Source organism: Rhinolophus hipposideros (genome assembly GCF_964194185.1).
Source record: "Rhinolophus hipposideros genome assembly, chromosome: 2".
In the NCBI taxonomy this organism is placed as follows: domain Eukaryota; kingdom Metazoa; phylum Chordata; class Mammalia; order Chiroptera; family Rhinolophidae; genus Rhinolophus; species Rhinolophus hipposideros.
The window spans coordinates 8657553-8679854 of record NC_138048.1 but is presented as its reverse complement, the minus strand read 5'-3'; the positions used below and the strand labels follow the sequence as shown (position 1 = coordinate 8679854).

The following is a 22302-nucleotide window of genomic DNA, read 5'->3' as shown; positions in this document are numbered from 1 at the left end:
TCCTTTAAGAAATTGTTCTGACAAAACTCATTTCTACTTTTAAATATGTAAATTGATTTCTACGTGACAGTACAATTTTAATAACATGTAATTTAATGTATGTGGCACCTCCATTAATCTGAACCAAGTATTCAAAAGTTTATGTAATAACTAGGCTACATTGGGACTCTACATTTAGAAGGAGGGCAGATGTCAAAATGATTTTTTAGACTGGTGGATAAAACAAATTCTAGGATATGTCTGCATATTGGAATAGACTAGACTATTCCAACAGGGTATGTGATCAGAAGTGATACTAAGAGTCATCAAACACAGTATATATATTGTTAAATGTGTTCTATTTAATAAAGCAGAGATATGGACTAATGTTTTAGGAAGGTTTTCATTAAGTGTGTTGTCTCCAACATTCTGGTTTATTAAAAATAAAGGCAGATAAAATTAATCAGGATACAGCTTCCTGAATGCTTTAACTAATTTTCTCTCTTTGTTAGGGGAAGGGAGGGCTATTCCCTAATAGTACATGTATGTTTTTTAAAAAATTTGCACTGGTATCAATGTGTTGATAAAGAGAAGATAAATAGTTCATTAAGAAATGGTCTTAATGAAGGAGACGTAACATGCTTCTGGCAAATACAGGTGTAAGTAAGAAGAATTAGGATAAACATTCACCTTATGTATGAATCATGGGTCCTGATCCAGCAAAGAGCTTATCTCCAAAAGCATGGATGTGACCTCTGTGTAGGCAAATTTGTCGTGTAGCAAAAGGACAGTGGTGCACTGTTCACAGGGGATAAAAAATGATATACTGATCACCTCCATAGATGCATGTTCTTGTCATCTGAATTACTGTTGCCCTTTCATACATCTTACTAGGTAACCCTTGGTAAAAATTTTGCAGTGTAATTGTATAGCTCCTCATGGAAAAGTTAATACTTCCCCTTAATTAAAGCGTATCCTTAGATGAGGAAGGAAAAGAAATGTTAGCCTAGTTCAGTGACTTTCCAGCCTCATAACCCGACACTTTCATGCACATTACGCTATTTTCTATGGTGAACCTGTCACTCTTTCAGATTCTAAGTTAATAGCTTTCACTATTTAAAATAAGAAATTATGTCAGCTTTTCCACTTTAGAGTCTTCTCTCTTATGCCTTGTAAAAAATAAGGAACAAAAGGTAGTAAAACAAAACATTAGTATCGAGTGATCTTTGATTCCTCCCCCCAGTTTGATGCTTTGATATCTTTTCTCGATCATTAAAAAAACAGACTTTGAATCTTGTGATCCCTTCTGATACAGGTGGAGAGTTTCAAAATACACTTATTTGAATTGTATATTGCACGACCGTAACAAGGCAGTATTAGTTATCTGAAAACTAGGTTTCTGTTCATCTCAACCAGAAGTCAAAAAGGGTTCTGACCAGCTAAAACAATAACCTTCAGTAAATCTACAGAGGGTGCCAAAAAAATGTATATACATTTTAAGAAAGGAAAAAAACTTATTAAAATTGCAGTAATATATACTGGTAACAAACGAACACAAGTTGTGTATATATTTTTTGGCACTCCCGGTATATACTTGACTCAGTGGAAAAGGACTTGCATCCGAAGGCCCTATTATTGAACATTTGACTTTTTTCCTATTTTTTTCTAGGCAAATAGTGGTGAGAAATGGTAACTGATAGACTAGACATCAGGAAAGAAACCTCTACAACTTAAACGTGAGCATAGACTAAATACAACAGAAGAGCTGGGCTTAGTATAGGTGTGAGCGGTCCTCACCCCTAGGGATATGTTGACCTGAGCACATCACAGTATCACAGTATGGTCATGTAAGTTTTGCCTCTTCTGGGACAATAACACGACTGAAAACAGGGTAATTCTACATAGGCTTGTAAGATACAAAGTCTATACCCTAAGTCCTCACTTGACGTTGATAGGTTTTGCGGTTTAAACAAATGTATAACGAAACCAATTTTACCACAGGCTGACAGAAACAAGTTAGGTTCCTACGGCTTCTCATCAACATGATACTGAAACTACCTGCTGTGTGTTGTGAAGCTGAATCTCATCCAAGCCAAAACTCACAACTTAATTTCTACCCATGGATTTTCTTATCCATTTGTTTTCATGCTACGATTTCAGGCAGCCTATTTAGGAAAGCTTGTAAAAGACTTAGTAAGAGGTGCTTCCCTAGTCCTATTTCAAGGCCACTGTCCTTCCCTACATGGCAAGGAGCATGAAAGCCTTTCCGTTACCATGTTACTCCCCAGGTTTCTGGCATTTGTATTTCTGGTTATATACAAAGGTTTCTCTGATGTTATTGTCTCTTTTGACCATACATTTTTTTTTAACGCAGAGCTTTAATCTCTTTGGAATTAGAGAATACAAAAATTGAATCAGTCTTTGCAAATTTTTTACCTTATTCTCTCGTTATCTACAAAGTGAGCATACTATATGCACATCATAGGATTCATAGAACTGAGATGTAAATACCTAATAAATACCGGGGAGGGGGACAAAAATATGTAAACAAGTGGACACGGGTCAATGTTGCCCAAGCAGTAGTTTGCCATAATCAGAAGTGTCTGGACGCTGATGGTAACCGCTTGAGCACCTCTTGTAATCGCAGAAGTCAAATGTGACTTGTATTCATCTTTTGTTATTGGTGTATATTGAGTATTACAATTTTAATACAGCTTTCCTTAAAGCGTGTATACATTTTTTTGGCACCCTATGCTTTCCTTTTTTTGCTTTTTTACAGATTGGTTTTACTTAAAGGAGACTGAATTTTTGCATCTGAAACTCAGAGAAATCAGTTATCAGATAACGTACCCAAGGGTAAAAGTAAATTGTAACCCATTTTTGTATTTGTAATGATAAGCAGAGAAAAAAAGCAAACTATGGCAGACTATGTAAGGACCAGGCAGGTCTTACTTAGCTTAATGCCCCAAGTCTCAGTTATATTAAAAAAGTAAGCACTACACAATTGTATTTACAGATGTTATTTGTAGTAATGTTTGCTATGTCACTCAAGGAGCTGAGACTGGTAAACCCTTCACTAATTAGAGGTTGGGTCCCCTGCTATGTAATGACCACCTTGGCTCTTCTATACATCTTTTGCTAAAACCTGACTCCCTGTTGTATTTAGTATAAATTTTTCCTTAATGTATCGCATGTTCTCACTGTCACTTGGGTCAGAGTCCCTTGGAGTGTGGATACTTACTTGGAGTGGAGATACTGTGGCCTCAGCAAAGACATATAGAATCAGAATGTGTAGTGGTGAGGCCCAAGAAACTACTTATAATCAAGTCTGGTATTTTCAGGAGCTGCCAGGTGGAGACTCAGTTGTTCAAGCCCCTAATCTTCAATTTCTCCTTTTTCCTCACTCTTCACATCCAATTCATCAGCCACTTCACTGTCTTCCGGTGAAAGGTATGCTGCGTTACCGTCGTCCCTTCCCAGGGCCACTACAATACACTGGCCCTTCCATCAGCTCTTGTCTTCAAGCTATTTTCCACCAGTGGCAAAGTAGTGTTCTTAAAATGTAAGACAATTAGACCACCTTTAAGAATAACTGCAATGGGCTGAAACAAAAACTACCATGTTTCCCCGAAAATAAGACCTAGCCTGACAATCAACTCTAATGCATCCTTTGGAGCAAAAATTAATATAAGTAAAATTTTTACTTAATAAGTATTTTACTTAATAAGTAAATTTTATAGTAAAATAAAAGTCTTAATTTTTGCTCCAAAAGATGCATTAGAGCTGGTTGTCTGGCTAGGTCTTATTTTCAGAGAAACACGGTATAGTAAAATGTATTAATACACAATGAGACTATAACAAAAGCCCCTTAAAACCCCCTTGGCCATCTTTGGAGGATGCTAGGAAATCAATTCTTTGTTATCCTTTTTTTTTTATAGAAATGTAACCTCGGGATTACCAAATTATTGATGAATGGAAGTATATAGAAATAGTACAGCTAATGAATGTATCACCATTTTGAAATCCCTAATGAGGTAATGATCTCATGTAGGTAATGATTATCAGTAGCAGTTAATATAAGAAGGTAACCACAGATTTGGAAGTAGCTAACACCACTATCAAGTATTGCCCCCAAAATCTGCCTCAGTAGAATACAGTAAAACATGTCAAATTGCAATCAGCAAAATGCAGAATGTGGGAGACTATAGGACAAATAATCTGGTTTCTTCAATACATGAATTGCAAGGAAACAACAACGAACAAAAAGGGAGGGTAGGAAACAGAAGATTCTACCAGAGATGTATCAAATTGCACTTACAGACCTTACGTGGATCCTGATAAGAACAAAATGGGAATAAAACACAAAATAATGGAGGACATTTGAAATTAATATATTTTTAGTGTGATAATTTTCTGAAGTCCTTATGTTTTAAAGATATATATGGAGATATTTCACATGAAATGTTTTATATGGGATTTGCTTCCAAATAGTCTACTGGGGGAAGAGTTGGTGGGGCCATAGATGAGAAACAATTGTTGAAGCCTGCTTTTGTGGCATCTGTCCATTCTCATTAATGAAGTTAGACATGAATGACATGAATGCCATGACTCAGCTGCTACTGATTTAGAATCCGAAGCCCGTACCTGGGCCTGTGAAGCCACTGCCTGCCTCTCCGTTCTGTCTGGGGGTCCTTTACTTCCACCAAGTTCTTGCTGCCCCAGGCCTCTGTGCACACAGTTCCCTTTGAAGGGAAGTTCTTCCTTCCCCTCTGGCTGCCGTGGAGCCTCTCTTTCTGGCGTAACCAGCGTCTTGTAGGACGTCTTTCCTGACCACCCTGGACTTAGCTCTTGCCTGTCAATGTTGTCAGTGTACTTTCGCATAAGTTGTAATTATATCTGTTAGTTTCTTTTTTTTGATCTGTGTTTCCCACTAGAATATAAGGTGCTACGTCTGTCTTGTATAGTCCTATATTTCTAATGCCTGGTCCATGTGTGATATAGTAGGTACTTAATAAGTGCTTGTTGAATGAATTGTGTTGTCTGTCTTAAAGGTGATTGTCAGTTCAAACTGTTTGATGTGAAACTGAGTTGACTGAATACTTGGGTAGACATTATTTCTGGAATAAGCTCAAGTAGTTCCTTAAACCAGATATATATCTTTATGACCACTGGGACTGTGAAAGCAACATAGGGCTGAAATGAACTCTGAAATTATACATAGATTGTCCACTTGTGTGACCTGTATATTTCACTAATGCCATTAACTTCTGTTTAGCCATGTGTCTGTATGCACTGAATTCTCCCTGGAAGAGTTTAGCTCAGACCCAGTACTGCAATCCCTGGACGAGGAGGGTCTCTCTGACGAGGTCTTTGGACCACAGCACCTGACACACGGAAGCACCGAAGCTTCTGTGTGGAAGCGCTGCATGTGCTTGAAGATCACAGCAATTCATTCTCCACTAGTCCAAATTACTGTAGCTCATTTTATCTTCAGAAATCACTTATCATTTAATAGTTTACAGTTTTAGGTAATCTTCAGATTCTTCTTGAGCTCTTGTGTTAGCCAGCCTCTGGGGGCCGGGGGCAGGATTGCACAGCCCCGCGTACTCATGCATGCCCACACTGAATAGGGCCGACCTATGTAACCAACAGGATATTGTGGGAAGAAAAGAAGGTGACCTTGAAGTTTAGGTCATAAAAGCCATTGCAGCTTCTGCCCAATTAAACCTCTCAAGTTTCTTCCCGTGTGGGTCTTCTCTCCTGTTTTCTTCAATAGAATGACTTCTCATTCCTGACTGTACCTTTAAAAGGTCATTTTGGATCCTGCCTTTCTCTAGCTTGCCATCCTTGCAACCTATAATCATCTGTACGTACACTAATAAATATGCTTTAGATTTCTACCATTTTCAGTCATGAATAAAACACTAGAAGACATTGGATCCCATATTGTTTCTAACAGTCCTGATAGATTGAGTACGTTCAGAGACTGACAATGGACCTGTGAGGGTTTTAAGGTTACAATATTCTAAAATCTGAAATACTCCCTTAACATGGAGATGCGACATGGGTGACAGAGTAGATAAATGATGTCACTTTCATCTATTAGATCCATCACCATCACTGGCGAACACTAGATTGAATTATCATTAGCCACCTGGAAACCAATTTTTAAAGCATACATTCCACTGTCAAGTTTTATACTGGTTTTAAAACCACAAATTCTACAAATTATGAAAAATTCCCTATGACGTTTTTTCAAGGGGAGTGGGAATCCTTAATTTAATTAGACAACGAAGCTGTGGCAGTAAGTGTTTATTTGTCATTCAAGGTGCTATTGCAGGTAACCAGAGAACACACTGCTGTTTTCAGATATACAGCACTGCACACATTGCCCCTCTGTACACAGAAAGCCGGTGAGCATTGCCAGACACTAAAACCAGGAACAAAAATGGGCTGAAGTCACCTGTCGGGATGCTTACGAGTCACTCAGCAGTGTTACTGTGGGCTGTCTTTACCTGAAAGCAGGATTACAGTCACTCTGGCAGCCCCAGGGAACCCTGAAATGCAGGACTTGTAAAGGCACAACAAGCAAGCAAGAGACCGACACCATGTCCCATTCCGAAGGGAGCCTGATTCGGCATCCGGCTGAGCACATTTTAAGAGCTGACATAGCCATCTTATTAGTTTAAGGTTGAGTCTCCTTTACCACATAACTCGGCAATGGGCATAACTGACAAACATCTGAAACATCAGTGAAATAGGCCTAGGGTTAAAAACAACAGTCTATGTAACAGAATTGTTATTTCACAGCTTCTGCCCTACAAAAGCCCCACATCTGATGAATTTCAGTGCAAGCCACTAGCAACTGTAACAGACCTTCCTTAACCCAGCTCTAAAAACTAAGTATAAGAAGTAAGTGCCTGCGAAGTGATGCGTCCACGGGAAAATGGCAGCGTTTCTATTGGAGGTAAGTGTCAAGTTTCCTCTTGATGTTGTCAAAGGAATCTGCTCCCATGTAGTCAGCCTGGCCCTGTTCCCACCGCTCCTTCCGTTCTTCTGAGGACACAAAGGGCTGTGCTGGAGCTGAGCCCTCCCCAAGGGACAGCTGTGATGTGGCTCCTGAGATGTCTTCCTAGAAAGGAGAGCAGAAGCAGAGACTCCTTGAGAGCTGAAAATCAGAATGCTTTAAGGAATGCAATAAATTGAAGAAGGTGAGAAAAGCCAGGGTGAATTATCATGCAACGTAGCAAAAACTGAAAAGTATCACATGAAACAAACAAAAAAGACACAGAAATACAAGGGTCATATGATTTTTTCCTAACGAAATGAAGACTTCTTGACTCAGTGAAAACATTGGGAGAACAAAGTAATTAGGGTTAATGTTTAAGTTCTGCATACCTTTCTACAGAAGCCACAAGAGAAAGCCAGTGTATAGACCAAGTCTGAAAGCTGCAAACAGTTCAGTAGAAAGTGTAAGATGGATGGACACGGGAACACAAGTCTCACGATAAATTCTTGATCTGTGTCGGCTCAGAAAGGTTGAGAACTTAAACAAAATGATACCTCTGAGCTAAGCTTCAGAAGGACTCTACCCAGAGAGCCGCACCTTGTACACGAGCTGTCACATTGTAAAAGTGAGAGCTAAGGCGGTGAGACCATGCACCAAACTCATCTGCCTGGTCAAGCTCATTACCAAGTAGCATCTATTCTTGTAGCTTCTGTTAACTTAATTAGCTTAGTTTGGAACAACTGTCTCAATTCCCATCTTCACCTTTCTTGGTTCATAATTCTCAGTCCCTGGGTTGCAGAAGGAACAAAATAAATGTGCAGGAAATGGAGCAAACCTACTCTACATTAAATTTGATTCTCATTACTTATAGATACGCAATTAACTTCAATTGGACCATCAAGGAACATCAACACTATCTTTCAAAAAACTCTGAAGGGAGAGAGTACTGGAAATCTTAGCGGAGAAAAAGGAAGGTGAATGAATACGTATAGGTGTTGCTTTTGACAGAGAAAATGGGAGGACCGAATTTTCGATTACCTGATTTTGTTACTACATGGATGTAATGTCGGTGTATACATCTGCATTTACATAAACTGGAACTTCAGGTACTTGGGGGCGGGAGGTTCCATGGGACTGTATTACAGCTGAGGCAGCGGAAGTCCTTCCCTTGGGTTAGGCCTGCCTCCGCCTTCCACTTGTAGCAGGAAAGATACAGGAGGCTCTTCATGTGTTTCCTAACAGTCTCTCAGACCTGGATTGGAATCCCAGTTCTGCTACTGACTAGACTAAATTGCGTACCATCCTTAAGCCTCAGTTAATTCATTCTCACATATAAAAAAGGACTATCAATATTTCCTCGATAAAATAGTTGTAAGGTTAAATAAAAAATAGCTAACTTTTCTTAAGCTCTTATTATGTGCCAGGCAATGTTCCAAGTACAAGTGTTATTTCATGATCCACATAAAACAATTAGAGTAAGAATGTAAGTGAGTTATCCTTCCCTTTCTCCGTTTTATATTTTGTTAAAAGTGCTAATAAATGAAATGGCTAAAATTTATACCATAGCAAAGAGACGGATCTCTTATAACCTTAGTCTCTTACAATTATAGCAAGGTAATTAACTGATCAGTTAGACTTGATTATAATTCACCCATTCAATTCTATTCTTTATATCTTAATATGTAGCATAAAAGTTTAATTTCTTTTCCAATTCTTAAAAAAGAATAAACCTCAGAGGAAGACCTTTAAAATCAGAAAAGATGATAAGCAGTTTGTTATTGTAAATGTTAATATGGCATCTTCGTCTTACATTGTTTCTTTTTTAAAGATACCATAGAGGAGTCCGAGCAGCAAATCAAAATAATCCTAGAAAAGTATTTGTATGTTCATGTTATTGTAATTTTCACTGAAAACTCATTCTTTTGAGCAATGGCAAAAATAAAACAGGTGTATTTAAATGTTTGCAGCTTCTAAAACATGAAATGGGACAGCCTTTATTCTTATAAACCACTGCTTTCGGAACATCTCACAATCTTAGGACAATGGGCTAAGAATTTTATAGTTATAATGTATGGATACATAGGAAAACCTCTAAAACCCTTTATTAGGCTCTCAGAGCTAATGAAATCTGCCACAAAATCTACTGCTTTAGCCTTTGCTGGTAACATCTCTCCCCTCTGAGATGGGCATTGTTTTTATTTTGTTTTTTAAACACAAAATTTGTTTATCTCTTTGTTTAAAATGCCACCAAATAATCCATTTCTGCCAGTATACCAAGTTTTTCAAAATATAGCATCAAATTACCTGAAAGTTAGTTTAACACAGAACCTACCACATTTTGGTACGAGCAGGTGTCCTGGACAAGGCCGAACTGCTGGAGCAGCGGGAAAACACTGCTGGTGAAGATGTCCCACCACAGGTCGAGAAACTGGGGGTGAATCGTGGTGGGATCAGGGGACTCACTTCTGACAGTCTTTGTTTTGGGATCATAAGTATAATTCCACGGTTTGATGTGTCCCAGGAAATGCACAACTTTGGCATTTGAGCCAAACCTGCCGATTGAACACAAGTTGAACTGGTTAGTGGATGCGGAGTGCTAACAAAATAGGCAGCATTTCGTTCTGGAGCCTTAGCAGTGCACCTCCCATCCTGCAGCAGTGGTTGGAAAGGAAACTGAGTTCACTGAAAAATTTTTTGATGTGCTTTTTAGGTTATTCAATTGTATGTTAAATATACACAAAAATCCAAAAGTATCAGGATTAGTGCAACAACCAAAACACCGATTCCTAGTGGATAGGGAAGGTCTGAGCACTTGGAAAACCACTTGCTATTATTACCTAGTCAAGTTGAAAATGTTCGTGTTCTACAACCCATAGACTGGGGTCACAGGCATGTACCCCAACGAAACTCTTACACACATGCAACAGGGGCCATAACCAAAATGCTCTGAGCCCCAGCACTGTCTGAAATAGGTACGAACTCGAAACCACCCAGATGACCACATGTGAGGTGAGCTTATTGTTCAGCAAGTATTCACTTCTCCTATCCATCTCCCCGAGGGAGTACATCTTCCTGCCTCACTGATGCTGGGTGTGCTCATTTGACCTGCTTTGGCCAACTGAATGTGGGCAGAAGAGACTGTGCCTTTCAAAAGCATTGTTTGTTTTGTTCACCCTCTCTGAGAATGTGCCCAGGGTCGCCTGCGGTTCCACATGAATGAGACCCATGGAGCAAACAGGGATCAAGCCTGTGGCCTGGCTCCAAACCCAGCTGAGATTATCGGAGCTGTCCCAGCCTCTGCACAAACATATGAGCAAGACCCACATGCTTATTGTTGAACGTTACTCAGATTTTATGGTTACTGATCCAGTCCATTTTTTTCATTCAAAAAATATTTACTATCAGCTCTATGCTAATCACTCATTAAGTATTATTCCCACTTTATAGCTGCTCTTTGTACTTTTTAAATTTCACCATTATGTCCCCCTAGAAACACACCCACATCCTAGGTTGGTTAAAAGCAGAGGACTGAGCGGGGGGAGGCTCACACGTCTGTGTTTCCCTTCCTACTTCTAGCAGAAAATTGAGCCAAGATATTTTCTCTCATGCAATTTCAAACTTTACATGGCTCTCTGTGCCTGTCCCATGTAATAAAAACTAAATTATGTGACCTGGTCCTTAACATTCTTTTCTTTTTTAAAAGGACAATTTCTGGTATATCTGTATCATGGAACACAATACAGTAGTGAAAATGAATGAACTATAGCTACACATATGTAGTCAATGAACTTTTAAAAATATGCCAGAAAAAAGAAATACATACAAATTCAAATAGAAAAACATGAATCCATTTAAAACAAAACCAAAAAAGTACTACTAAAAGACTAGAAAATAGTAATCAATATAAATGTCATGGTATTGGTTATCCGGTGGAGAGGGGACGCTGTGATGGGCAAGGGACAAAAGAGCTTCTAAGGTACTGGTTGTGTTCCATTTCTTAACTTGGGTGGTGGACATTTTTTTAAAATCGCACATTTTTTTGTATATTCTCTTTTGTAGATACACTGTATTTCACAATAATATCTTAAAAAGAATAAGAGTTAAGAGTGGTGCTGTTCTGGGATGGAGGAAATGTATGCATAGAAAACCAAGTAAGAACACAGATGAATGCAAGTGCCAAAAGGAGGATGGGGACAGTGGCTGCTCCAGGATTCGGAGGCAGGAGGTGGTGGAAGCCAATTAGGATCACTGCGGCAGGAGGTGCTGAGCCGGCGCATGGGACTTCAGTGTGTACGACAGAGGAGCTGGGGAGCGGGTGCTGACACGGGGAATTTCAGGCAGGGGGTGGCAGCTCTCAGGCGAGCATACGTGTGCTGGACCAAGGCTCCTTCAGCTGGAGCCCAGGAGGAAGCTTTGCTAGGGAAAGGGGAAATGGGACAGATCCTTGTGTGTGAGGCTCACGTGTCAGATTTTAGTGGATTTATCACAGAGGCAAACAAAGGCTCTGATCACGATATACAGATCAATACAATGCAAACTCTAGTCACGTAACCTTTCCCAGCTCCTAAAATGTATGATTACTTTTTTAATGTCAGAGACCTTTTACACAGCTATCACTGGACACGACTGGGAATGACAGTCCTGCAAGGCAGGTCTCCCTGATGGGGAATGGAGGCTCCTAGGAGGAGGCGATGAAGTGGCAGAGATGGGATCTGGCACCCGTCTGCCTCTCTTAAAGCCTGAGTTCTTCCCATCCTGCCATGCCACCATTCCCAAACTATCCAAGTAGAGCCTATTGTAAATTTCCTCCTAAGGGTGACCATCCCAGAGTGCATTTCTTCTGAGAAAGATGCAGATACCTGATACTCCCAAGCTTACTCTTTATTTTATACATACAGTGTATTCACACACACACACACACACACACACAAACCCTCCACTTTATCCTTAAAAGGATAGAAATCAATGCTCAAATCTGTGCACAGTATGGCTTTCATGAAATAAGCACCTGTTACATGTGGCATGATGCTCAGCGTGTGGTCCCAAGAGCCTTTTCTCCAAACAGCGAGATGAGTCACCAACATTGAGGTAATAAACAATAGCACAAGCAAGGCAACAGCTCGGGGCTACCAGGGCAATACCCACATTGCGGGCCATGGAAATTCCATAGCAGTTTAGGGCAGGTGGGCACCCTCAGGACACGCTTTGTGCCGGGAGTGGGCCCGACAAGGCCTGGGAAAGCCGTGCAGCACTAAGACATCTGCCTTCAGCAAATGTTCTAATGATGATGGGGCCCAAACCAGAGCTCCGACCCTTGTGTGCCGAGGCGGGGAGGGCCCGTACCGCCTCATCCCAGCAATGTAAACACTGAAGCCCAACACCAGAATAGAGAGCGGTGAAAGCTTCTCAGACACTCACTCCTCCTGACCCAGCTTCCCCGCCTGCACTGACAGCATTTGTCTGCTCCTCCTGTATTAGCTGACCCCTAAGCCTTGGCCATGATTTGCTTAGACCTGATATAAACGTCATACACACTCATGACATGAGAGGTACAAGCACTAATTAAAGCAAATTAAAACATGAATATAGAAAAACTCTATTCCTTTCTAACCTGCTCTCTTGTGTACTCACTCGTGCCAGGAGAACATGTGCGTTATTTATGTCAGTTAACCTCCTATGTGAGGAAAGCAACGTTTGAAAAGGGTAACTACCTTGTGTAGGATCGTATGGCTGGTGAATGACAGGGCTGGGATTCCACCCAGCAGTCTGGCGCCAACGCCAAGGCTCTTAACCACAGCTAGGCTGTTTTTATGAGATACTCCCAGAATTTTAAGGATGTCATCCAAGAGTGACACTTCTTACTCCATGGATTAACTCCCTGCCTATAGATGATCAATCTGAAAGGTGGAAAAGTGTGCCTAATAAGCCCTGGAAATACCCCAAACATAGTCAAGAACACAGCAACAGGAAGTAAGCAATAGGAAAGAAAGCTACAAAGCAAGCCACTTAGCAGTGTCTGAAGGAAGACTGTTCTCAGAAAGCTGCAGATTGTATCAAGTTTAGCGAAAAGAGGAGAGAACAAGAAATGAATGGTGCTTCTTAGGGCCAGATAGCCAGTGGCCCTTCCGTGGACTGAGCTGGCCAGTGTCTATGGCCTCCAGCTCCTCTCCACACCTCAGCCTGTGAGCTGGGCCTTCTGAGCTCAGGCACAGGACCCCCACGGAATGCCACTGCAGTGCCACAAGTGTCTGCACAGGGAGGCTGCCCCGGTTCTCTCTCAGCCCGGGGCTCTGTCTGTATTCCATGGTGGCTGCGGGACTTCTGCAACGTCCCCGGATGCCGGCTTCATGCTGGTTAGATGCCGCCCCATGAGGCCCCTGCATGTCAACAGGAACTCCATTTGGGGACACCTTCCACACCCTGCATTTCACTGTGGCTCAGGCCTGGCCTCCACCTTCAGGAATCCGTGGTCTTCGAGTGTCTCTTTAATGCTAGGTTATTGTTACCCACAGTGGCTGGGGAAGGATCCTTCTTCCTTAAAATTAGCTTCTTCACCTATTCTACCCTCACAGAGTGAAAAATTGTATCTACTGGCTGGTACTTTCACAGGCAGCGCAGTCTAGGTTTTAGGAAAGTTCTCGATACGCCTGCTTGAGGTAGAAATCAAGATCATAAGCGTCCTAAATCTGGGTGGAACTGCCCTTTCTGCCCAAAGGCGAGGAATTCCTTGGTGCTGGTAAGTTGGGTGAGGGTGAGAGGGGCACAGGTGAGCCGGAGTGTGCAGGATGTACCCTGTGATGTACCCTCCTAACAGCTTCCCAAACTTCAGCAACAAAATGAGTCCCAAAGTGCATGCTGTGAGTAGGTTTCCTGCACAAACTGACTGGCGCCAGGGTATTGATGGGCAGACCAGAGACAGCTCATGTGGATTCAGGAGTGTGATGGCAGAGACGCGTAAGAGAGGAAGTAAGAAAGACGCTGGGACACACAGAAATCAAGTGCAGGCTTCGGATGTTATGGGGTCAGGCTGGGATCAGCCCTGTTTCTGTAGAGTAAGGGGCAGGAACTCCTTTTGTAGGTATGGTACCTAACTGCCACACACCTCATGGACTGATGGAAGCGATGAGGGGCAGGAGGAAAACAAGTTTTAGAGCAAGGTCTCCATGAGAAGAGCAGGCCTGGGGGAGTCACTGCACATGGAAGGTTTGGGCCAACCCCGCCAGGGGCCTTTTGAGGGGGGGAAGTAAGGTAGCTGCTCACTGGTAAACACGGGGCCCGGGAAGAGGGGAGGGAAGCGAAGATGGACTTTGAAGTTTGGCATAAGGTCCTCATCCACAGGACGTTCCTGGAAATCATCTAGGGCGGCCCTGGGCTTGATATAAGGTGGACTGTTAGGCCTCACACTGGCTGCCTTATATGCAGGTTTGTGCATCATACAGTACAACCATAGAAACTGTACAAACATAGAAACTGTACAACCATAGAAACTGTACAACCATAGAAACTGTACAACCATAGAAAGTCTGGGGCAAGACGGCAGAGTAGATATATGTTGTGCTCACCCATGAACACATTAAAAAACAGCTAAATTATAGAACAATCAACCTGGAGAACCATTTAAAGTCTAGCTGAACCGAAGTCTTCTGAGACTGAATCAAGAATAAACAGAAAATCTGCACACACCAATCATTACAAACAAAATCGAATCAGTAATCAAAAAACTCCCAACAAACAAAAGTCCTGGACCAATGGCTTCACAGGTGAATTTTAGCAAACATTGAAAGAAAAATTAACTCCCATCCTTCTGAAACTATTCCAAAAAATTCAAGAGGAGGGAAGTCCCCCAAGCCTGCATCCTGGGAATAAATCCCACCTGATCGTGGTGTATGATCTTTTTAATGTATTGTTGAATTTGGTTTGCTAATATTTTGTTGAGGATTTTTGCATCTATGTTCATCTGGTATATGAGCCTATAACTCTCTCTTTTTTTGTAGTGTCTTTATCTGGTTTTGATTCAATATCTGCAAATCAATTAACATGCTACACCACATAAACAAAATGAAAGATAAAAAATCCCATGATTATATCAACAGATACAGAGAAAGCATTTGACAAAATCCACTAAAGTGGGAATAGAGGGGACAGGCTTCAACATAAAGAAAGGCTATATATGAAAAACCCACAGGGGAAAAGCTAAAGGCTATTTCCTTAAGATCAGAAACAAGACAACAATGTCCACTTTCACCAGCATTATTCAACACAGTATTGGAAGTCCTAGCCACAGCAATCAGACAGAAAAAGAAATTAAAGGCATCCAAATTACAAAGGGAGAAGTAAAACTGTCATTATTTGCGGAAGACATGACACTATATATAGAAAACCCTAAAGATTCCACCAAGAAACTATTAGAACTGATATATGAATTCAGTAATGTAGCAGGATACAAAATTAATATTCAGAAGTTGGCTGTATTTTTATACACCACTAACAAACTATCAGAAAGAGAAATAAGAAAACGATCCCATTTACAATTGCATCAAAAAACAAAAACAAAAAACCAATAAACTAGGAATAAATTTTACCAAGGAGGTAACACCTGTACTTTAACAACGTTAAAATGCCCACACTACCCAAAGCAATTTACAGATTCAATGCAGTCCCTATCAAAATGCCAAAGGCATTTTTCACAGAACTATAATAAATAACTCTAAAATTTACATGAAACCACAAAAGACCCGAAATAACCATGGCAATCTTGAGAAAGAAGAACAAAGCTAGAGGTACCATGCTACCTGATATGAAACAGTACTACAAGGCCATAGTAATCAAAACAGCATGGTATTGGCATAAAAACAGACACATAGATCAATGGAAGAGAATAGAGAGTTCAGAAATAAATCCATGTGGTCAACTAACCTATGACAATGGAAGAATATAAGTGGGGTAAAGACAGTATCTTCGACAAATGTTGTTGGAGAAACTGGACAAATACACACAATAGAAATAAAACTGGATCACCTTCTTACTCCACATACAAGAATAAACTGAAAATGGATTAAAGACTTTTAAGTGTAAGACTCAAAACCATAAAACTCCTAGAAGAAAACACATGCAGTAAATTCTCTGACATTGCTTTTAGTAATAGTTTTCCTGCTATATCTCTTTGGGCAAGGGCAAAAAAAATAAATGGGACTACATCAAACTAAAAAGTTCTTACACAGCACAGGAAACTATCAACAAAACCAAAGACAATCTACTGAATGGGAGGAGATATTTTCCAAGGATATATCCAATAAGGAGTTAATATCCAAAATTTATAAGGAACTGATAGAACTCAACACCAAAAATCTCCAAACAATCCAATTAAAAAATGGGCAGAGGACCTGAATAGACATTTCTCCAAAGAGGAGATCCAGATGGCCAATAGACATATGAAAAGATGCTCAACGTCACTAATCATCAGATAAATGCAAATTAAAACCACATTGAGACACCACCTCACACCTGTCAGAATGGCTACCATCAATAAATCAACAAACAACAAGGGCTGGCACGGATGTGTAGAAAAAGGAACCCTTGTGCACTGTCGGTAGGATTGCAGATTGGTGCAGCCACTATGGAAAACAGTTTGGAGGTTCCTCAAAAAATTAAAAATAGAACTACCTTATGACCCAGCAATTCCACTTCTGGGTATTTATCCAAAGAAATCCAAAACACTAATTTGAAAAGATATATGCACCCCTATGTTCAGTTCAGCATTATTTATAGTAGCCAAGATATGAAAGCAACCCAAGTGCCCATCGATAGACGAATGGATAAAGAAAATGTGGTACATTTATACAATGGAATACTACTCAGCCATAAAAAATGAAATCTTACAATTTGTGACAACATGGATGGACCTGGAGGATATTATGCTAAATGAAATAAGTCAGTCAGATAAAGACAAATAACATATGATTTTACTTACGTGTGTAATCTGAAAAACAAAATAAGTGAACAAACAAAATCAGACTCATAGATACAGAGAACAGCTGATGGTTGGCAGATTGGCAGGGAGGGGAATTGGGAGGTTGGGTGAAGAGGTTGAAGGGATTAAGAAGTATAAATTAGTAGTCACAAAATAGTTACAAGGATGTAAAATAGCATAGGGAATATAGTCAATAACATTGTAATAACTATGCATAGTACCAGGTGGGTACTGGACTAGTCAGGGGGGTCACTTTGTAAATCACATAAATGTCTAACCACTATGCTGTACACCTCAAATTAATATAAAATAATACTGAATGTCAACTGTAATAAAAAAAAGACATCAGCAAACACATATAATATACTGCATCCTATTAACTGAGTTTTGGCTGAGATAAATTGTCTTTACAATATATATGTGAACTTTAAGTACAAAAGTTTGTGAAAATGTAATTTTTTATGTTGTAAAATAAATGTGAACAAAATAAAAATACTATATAATTGTGTACTAACTGTACAAACAGAACACTATTTACACAGCAAAGTAGCCTGAACGGTTTGCTCTATTAGCTTTCATAGTAAAACACTTTGTTCACATAAAAGATGAGCAAAAGGTTTCACACACTGTTTTTGTATCTAGAGTTTCAATTAAGTTAGATATAAATTTCATGTAATTATTTTTTTGTCTCAATCATATTGCCTGAGGAATGTTTTTAAAAATCGTTTTTTAAATTATTTTAACCAATTAATTTAGTCTTCTGTCATTTATGAAAATCCAAAATAACCATTATCAAAATATAATAAGTAAGAGGACAGGTAATAAGTACAAGAAGAAATTACTTCTTGCTTGAAAGAACATATTAGCCTAAGTGGGAATTTGGGAGTGTTCTTTAAACATGGGTAACGCAGGATATTTTGCTGGTTTAGCTCTGCCTCACTAAAGGCAACAAACAGGTACCAGTCAGAATGTATGTCGCCTGGCTAAGAGAAAAATAGTTGATGAATAACAAGTGGGAAATGTTGATGTCAAAAGATAAAAGTCAACTGACCTCGACCCAGGATAACTGGAAGATTTACTGATTCACTGCCTGATTTATCCACCAAATTCCCAGCCAGGAACAATAATAAAAAAAAAAGTTGGGTACATACCACAATTGTCTCTAAATTACTGACAGCCATTCATTCTGACCCAGTAATGGGTATTTGTCTCAGCTTGCACATACCTCTTAAAATAAGTGTTCTAATTTTAACCAGATAGAATCTCCAAAGAGACGTCCAGATCACAAGACATAGTTTGAACCTGAGCCAGCAATAATACTGCTTATGTTAGCCGTTAAAATAATCCCTGTGACCTGATGTTACCAAACGATCAGATAGAATTTTCATGACTAGTTTAGCAGTTGAGAAATGTAGCCGGTAACATGTGGATGAGACAACGGAACTGTTTAGAACGGAAAAGGAATCCTTGGCTGCACACAGGAACAATTTTACGTGAAACTTCTTCTGTGCAAAGTTCATTTAGGTACCAAGAAAGAGAAACAGCACTGCTCGCGCAACCCTGCTCTGGGAAAGGCGGTGGCAGTGCTGGCCATCCTCTGCCCTCTTCTGTCACTTGTTTGCTCTGCTATGTGGCCACTCAGTCTCGTACCTTCTCAGACCCACTCTCACACAATCACTCTTCTCCCACAGCCAACAGACACCTCTCCTTTCTCGTCAAAAAATTCCTCCCCTCACCCATTCACAGTCTGCATTGTCATAAACCCAAGTGCCCAAGGGTGGACCTGGGAGTACGGAGCAAGAGTGAGTGCGTGTCCCACCATGAGCAAACAGCTGTGGCCACCAGGACTCACCCAGTGTTTCCTTACCTTTCCAGCGCAAAGACCCTCCCAGTCACGCTCCGGGAATCAGGACGTCAGCACCACAACCCAGACTTCAAGAACCAGACTAGGAGTGAGGACTCCTAGGACCTTCACCAAGCAGGCCAGGGAAAGCCCCACTGAGCCAGGCCACCGAGGGGACTTTCCTGGGGGGTATATGTCATTCTTAGTCTCTCCGGGCTGACTGCTTGCCCATTCATTCATTCATTCATTCACTCATTCATTCAAACAAAAACTACAGCCGCCCACCTGCATCTGTACACACACCCTCTACCTCCCTTCATGTTACCGCAGGCTCTTCCCTGAAGCCGACCTCTCCACCTGTGCGCTAGGACACACCCCCTCTCACCTACTGAGGGCGTCACACAAGTCGCCCTTCCGCATTATTAGGGTTCTCTTTCCCTCCCTCCTGAGTCATCCCATCAGTACACAAACATGCTGTAACTTCCCATCTTGACAGGATGATCACCACCACCCTCTCTTGATCCCACATCCCCATGCAGCCCCCAACCCTTTCTCTGCTCCCTTTTAAAGGAAAGGTTTCAGGAGAGTTGCCTACATTCAAGGTCTGCCATCTCCATTCTCTCGGACCCGCTCACTCAGGCTTTCTCTTCCACCAGATGTGCTCTGGCCAAGCTCACCAGTGGCCACCACATTCCAGGCCACTGCTAGTTCGAGTTGTGCTCAGTCGGACCTATCACAGCATCTGCCACAGTCCCCTCCTCTGGGAAATGCTCGTTGCTTGGCTGGGCCTCCTGCCGCGCTGTTCTCAGACTCTCGTCCCCGGTCCTCCTCATTTTCCTGCCTCAGGGCTCAGTCTTCAGGACTCTTTTCAATCATAATCATATACTTGGTTACAGCACCGTGTCACATGGCTATAAATATTGCTTATATGCGGACAACTCCCATAGTTATGTGTCACCCTCAATTCCCAACTCTTCTATCTACTTAACTATTCCATGTTTCCACTGGGGTGTTTAATATGCACCTCGCACTTAATGCATCCCAAACTTAATAATTCAATACATCTCTGGTCAATCCTCACCCCACAAACCGGCTTCACGCACCGTCTTTCCCATCTCAGGAAACGGCATCTCCCTTATTCTAACTGTGAAGGCCCCAGACCTGTAAAAGTCATCTTTGACATCTTTCGCCCACATCCCACAGAAAATCCGATTTTTTTCCCCAGAAGTTGGAAATCTGAGTTTCATGTGAAATTCCCTAATTTGTTGGCACTGACAACTCAAGACATTAACTATGGAAGAGAGACAAAACACGCCTGGGGCACAAATCCAGTCTGCAACCCAGCAGTTAGAGACCTCTGAGGAGGGGACATCTTCCACTTGATCCCACGAGCTTCCTCTCCTACTGAGAGGGCATTTCTCCACGAGGCTTCTGCCCCTGAGTATCACTCCTTGGGCTCATTTTGCCTACTGTCAGAGCAGGCCCCAAAGGCCGGGCTCTGAGGTCTGAGGGTCTGAGGTGGCAGCTTTTCCCTTGGTGAGAAGGACCAAGTAGGAGAGCAGAACCGGCAGATCGTCTGATAAACACTTAGCGATGAAGTCGGACGACCAGATGGCCACGCTGAGGAATGGGACATCTGAGGCCCCACAGGCATCACTAGTGCTCAGAAAGGAGGAACAAGACATGTATGCAACCATCCCTTGATTCTTCTTCAACGCTCAAACCATGATGGACTGTACCACGTGCCACGGAGGAAATGGCACGCTGAGCCGTTGCTAGGTTGATCAGACTACAGCTCCCGCATTTATCTTTGGGGTCCCCACTGAGCAGAACGCATGGCACCTCCCCAGGCTCCAGGCCGGCCGACTGAATGCACAGGTGAGGCCCAACACATGGCTCAAGAAATAAGGGTGATCCGAACTACAGAGCCTTAGGGTTTTAGGGGAAGAGGTCAGAGTGTGAAAAATGAACACAGGAAGGCTCTGGTTCCAATGACAGTAGTCACAGGACAGCTGGAGCCAAGGGTATCTCAGGGCATCCAAAACCCCAACCAAATCAGAAACACATAAGAATGACAGAATTTGGAACACTGAAGGTTCAATTTCATTTTTGGAAGATACTGATTTTTAAAGAGGTTTGATAAGGTTGTAGTGAATAAGCCACATTCCTGAAAAAGAAATAATGGATATGAATTATCTTCAGAAAGGTTAAAGCAGTGAACAAATGGAAAGAAATCTTTTAGGATTCTCGACCTAGTTTCTGAGACTAGGTGTGGCTGGGTCTCAGATCACATCTAAACTCAAGTAAAATGGTAAGTGAAAATGTTTAGCTGAAAAGTATTTGGTAAATCAAGCTTCATAGTGAATTAATTTGACCAATTAGTTTATATGACAGTTTGAAGCAGTACCAGAGATTTCTTCATCTCTGCTTTAGGCCCATTTTACACAGCACGATATGACATACATAGCTTTTTGTCGGTGGATATAATAGAACACTAAAATGGAAATAAATGACTAATTTTTAAAAGGCGGTAGGATGGCTCAGTTGTTTAGAGTGCGAGCTCTTAACAACAAGGTTGCCGGTTCAATTCCCGCATAGGATGGTGGGCTGCGCCCCCTGCAACTAAAGATTGAAAATGGCGACTGGACTCGGAGCTGAGCTGCGCCCTCCATGGCTAGATTGAGGGACAACAACTTGACTTAGAGCTGATGGGCCCTGGAGAAACACACTGTTCCCCAATATCCACCAATGAAATCTTTAAACAACCACAACAACAAAAGACTAATGAGATTTTGCCTAGTGCTATGCATAAGCCAAATTCTATGCTACACAGATAAAACAGGCCCTCCACATGGAGAAAACTTAAAAATGAAATTAATATTGACTAAAATCTTACTATCTCCTAAACATTATGCTAGGCACTTTCAGAAATATTATTTCACTGAGAAATGCATTATGAACTTGTTTCTCAATGCATACATTACAAATTAACTTAAAAATGACAAAACCAAGCATTTTAGTTCTCAAATTGTGCTGTGTTAAAGAGGATCTGAGGCTGTCCCTCAGCAGACACTTCGTGTACTAGCAAGGCTGCACCATTCTAAGATATGCAAAGCTCTAAGAGGCTGGGGCATCGAAACACGGCGAGCACTGCCTTGCGACCTCATGGCGACTGCTTGGAGCTGGTAAGACAAATTCTCTACTCCTTTTATGTAGCCCAAGTTGCTCTAAGCCACTCCATGGTTTCTCATTTTACGTGCCACCACCCATGCTGTCCTAGGGAAGGCCAGAAATCACAGAGCCACTCCATCCTGGAGGCCACCAAGGGTATTCTGAGCTCAACAGTGGTTTTCAAATTCATGTGGAGCTCCCAGAGGTCCACTGGGCTCCTTGTGGAGTAGCTGTGGTGGCCCAAACGTTCAGAATAGTCCACTTCAGCTTAGAGATTTGGACCACAATTTTATACTAACTTGAAACAAACAAACAAACAAACAAGTAAAT

The 22302-nt window shown here is 41.3% G+C and overlaps 1 protein-coding gene across 4 annotated transcripts in view; it reads right to left on the bottom strand.

Moving 5' to 3' along the window:
- Positions 1-6276: 6276 nt before the first annotated feature.
- The window catches only part of GYG1 (glycogenin 1), a 35822-nt gene continuing 19796 nt past the window's right edge, over positions 6277-22302 (bottom strand). For 2 of the 4 annotated variants that reach the window (XM_081064099.1, XM_081064102.1), the window contains exons 6-8: positions 9321-9540; positions 7378-7428; positions 6277-7111 (exon numbers count right to left, since the gene is read on the bottom strand). In XM_081064099.1, coding sequence (XP_080920225.1) covers positions 6938-7111; positions 7378-7428; positions 9321-9540 — 445 coding nt within the window. In that variant the 3' untranslated portion in view covers positions 6277-6937. The remainder of the gene's footprint in view (positions 7112-7377; positions 7429-9320; positions 9541-22302) is intronic. The other 2 variants (XM_081064100.1, XM_081064101.1) reach the window with 1 other exon arrangement.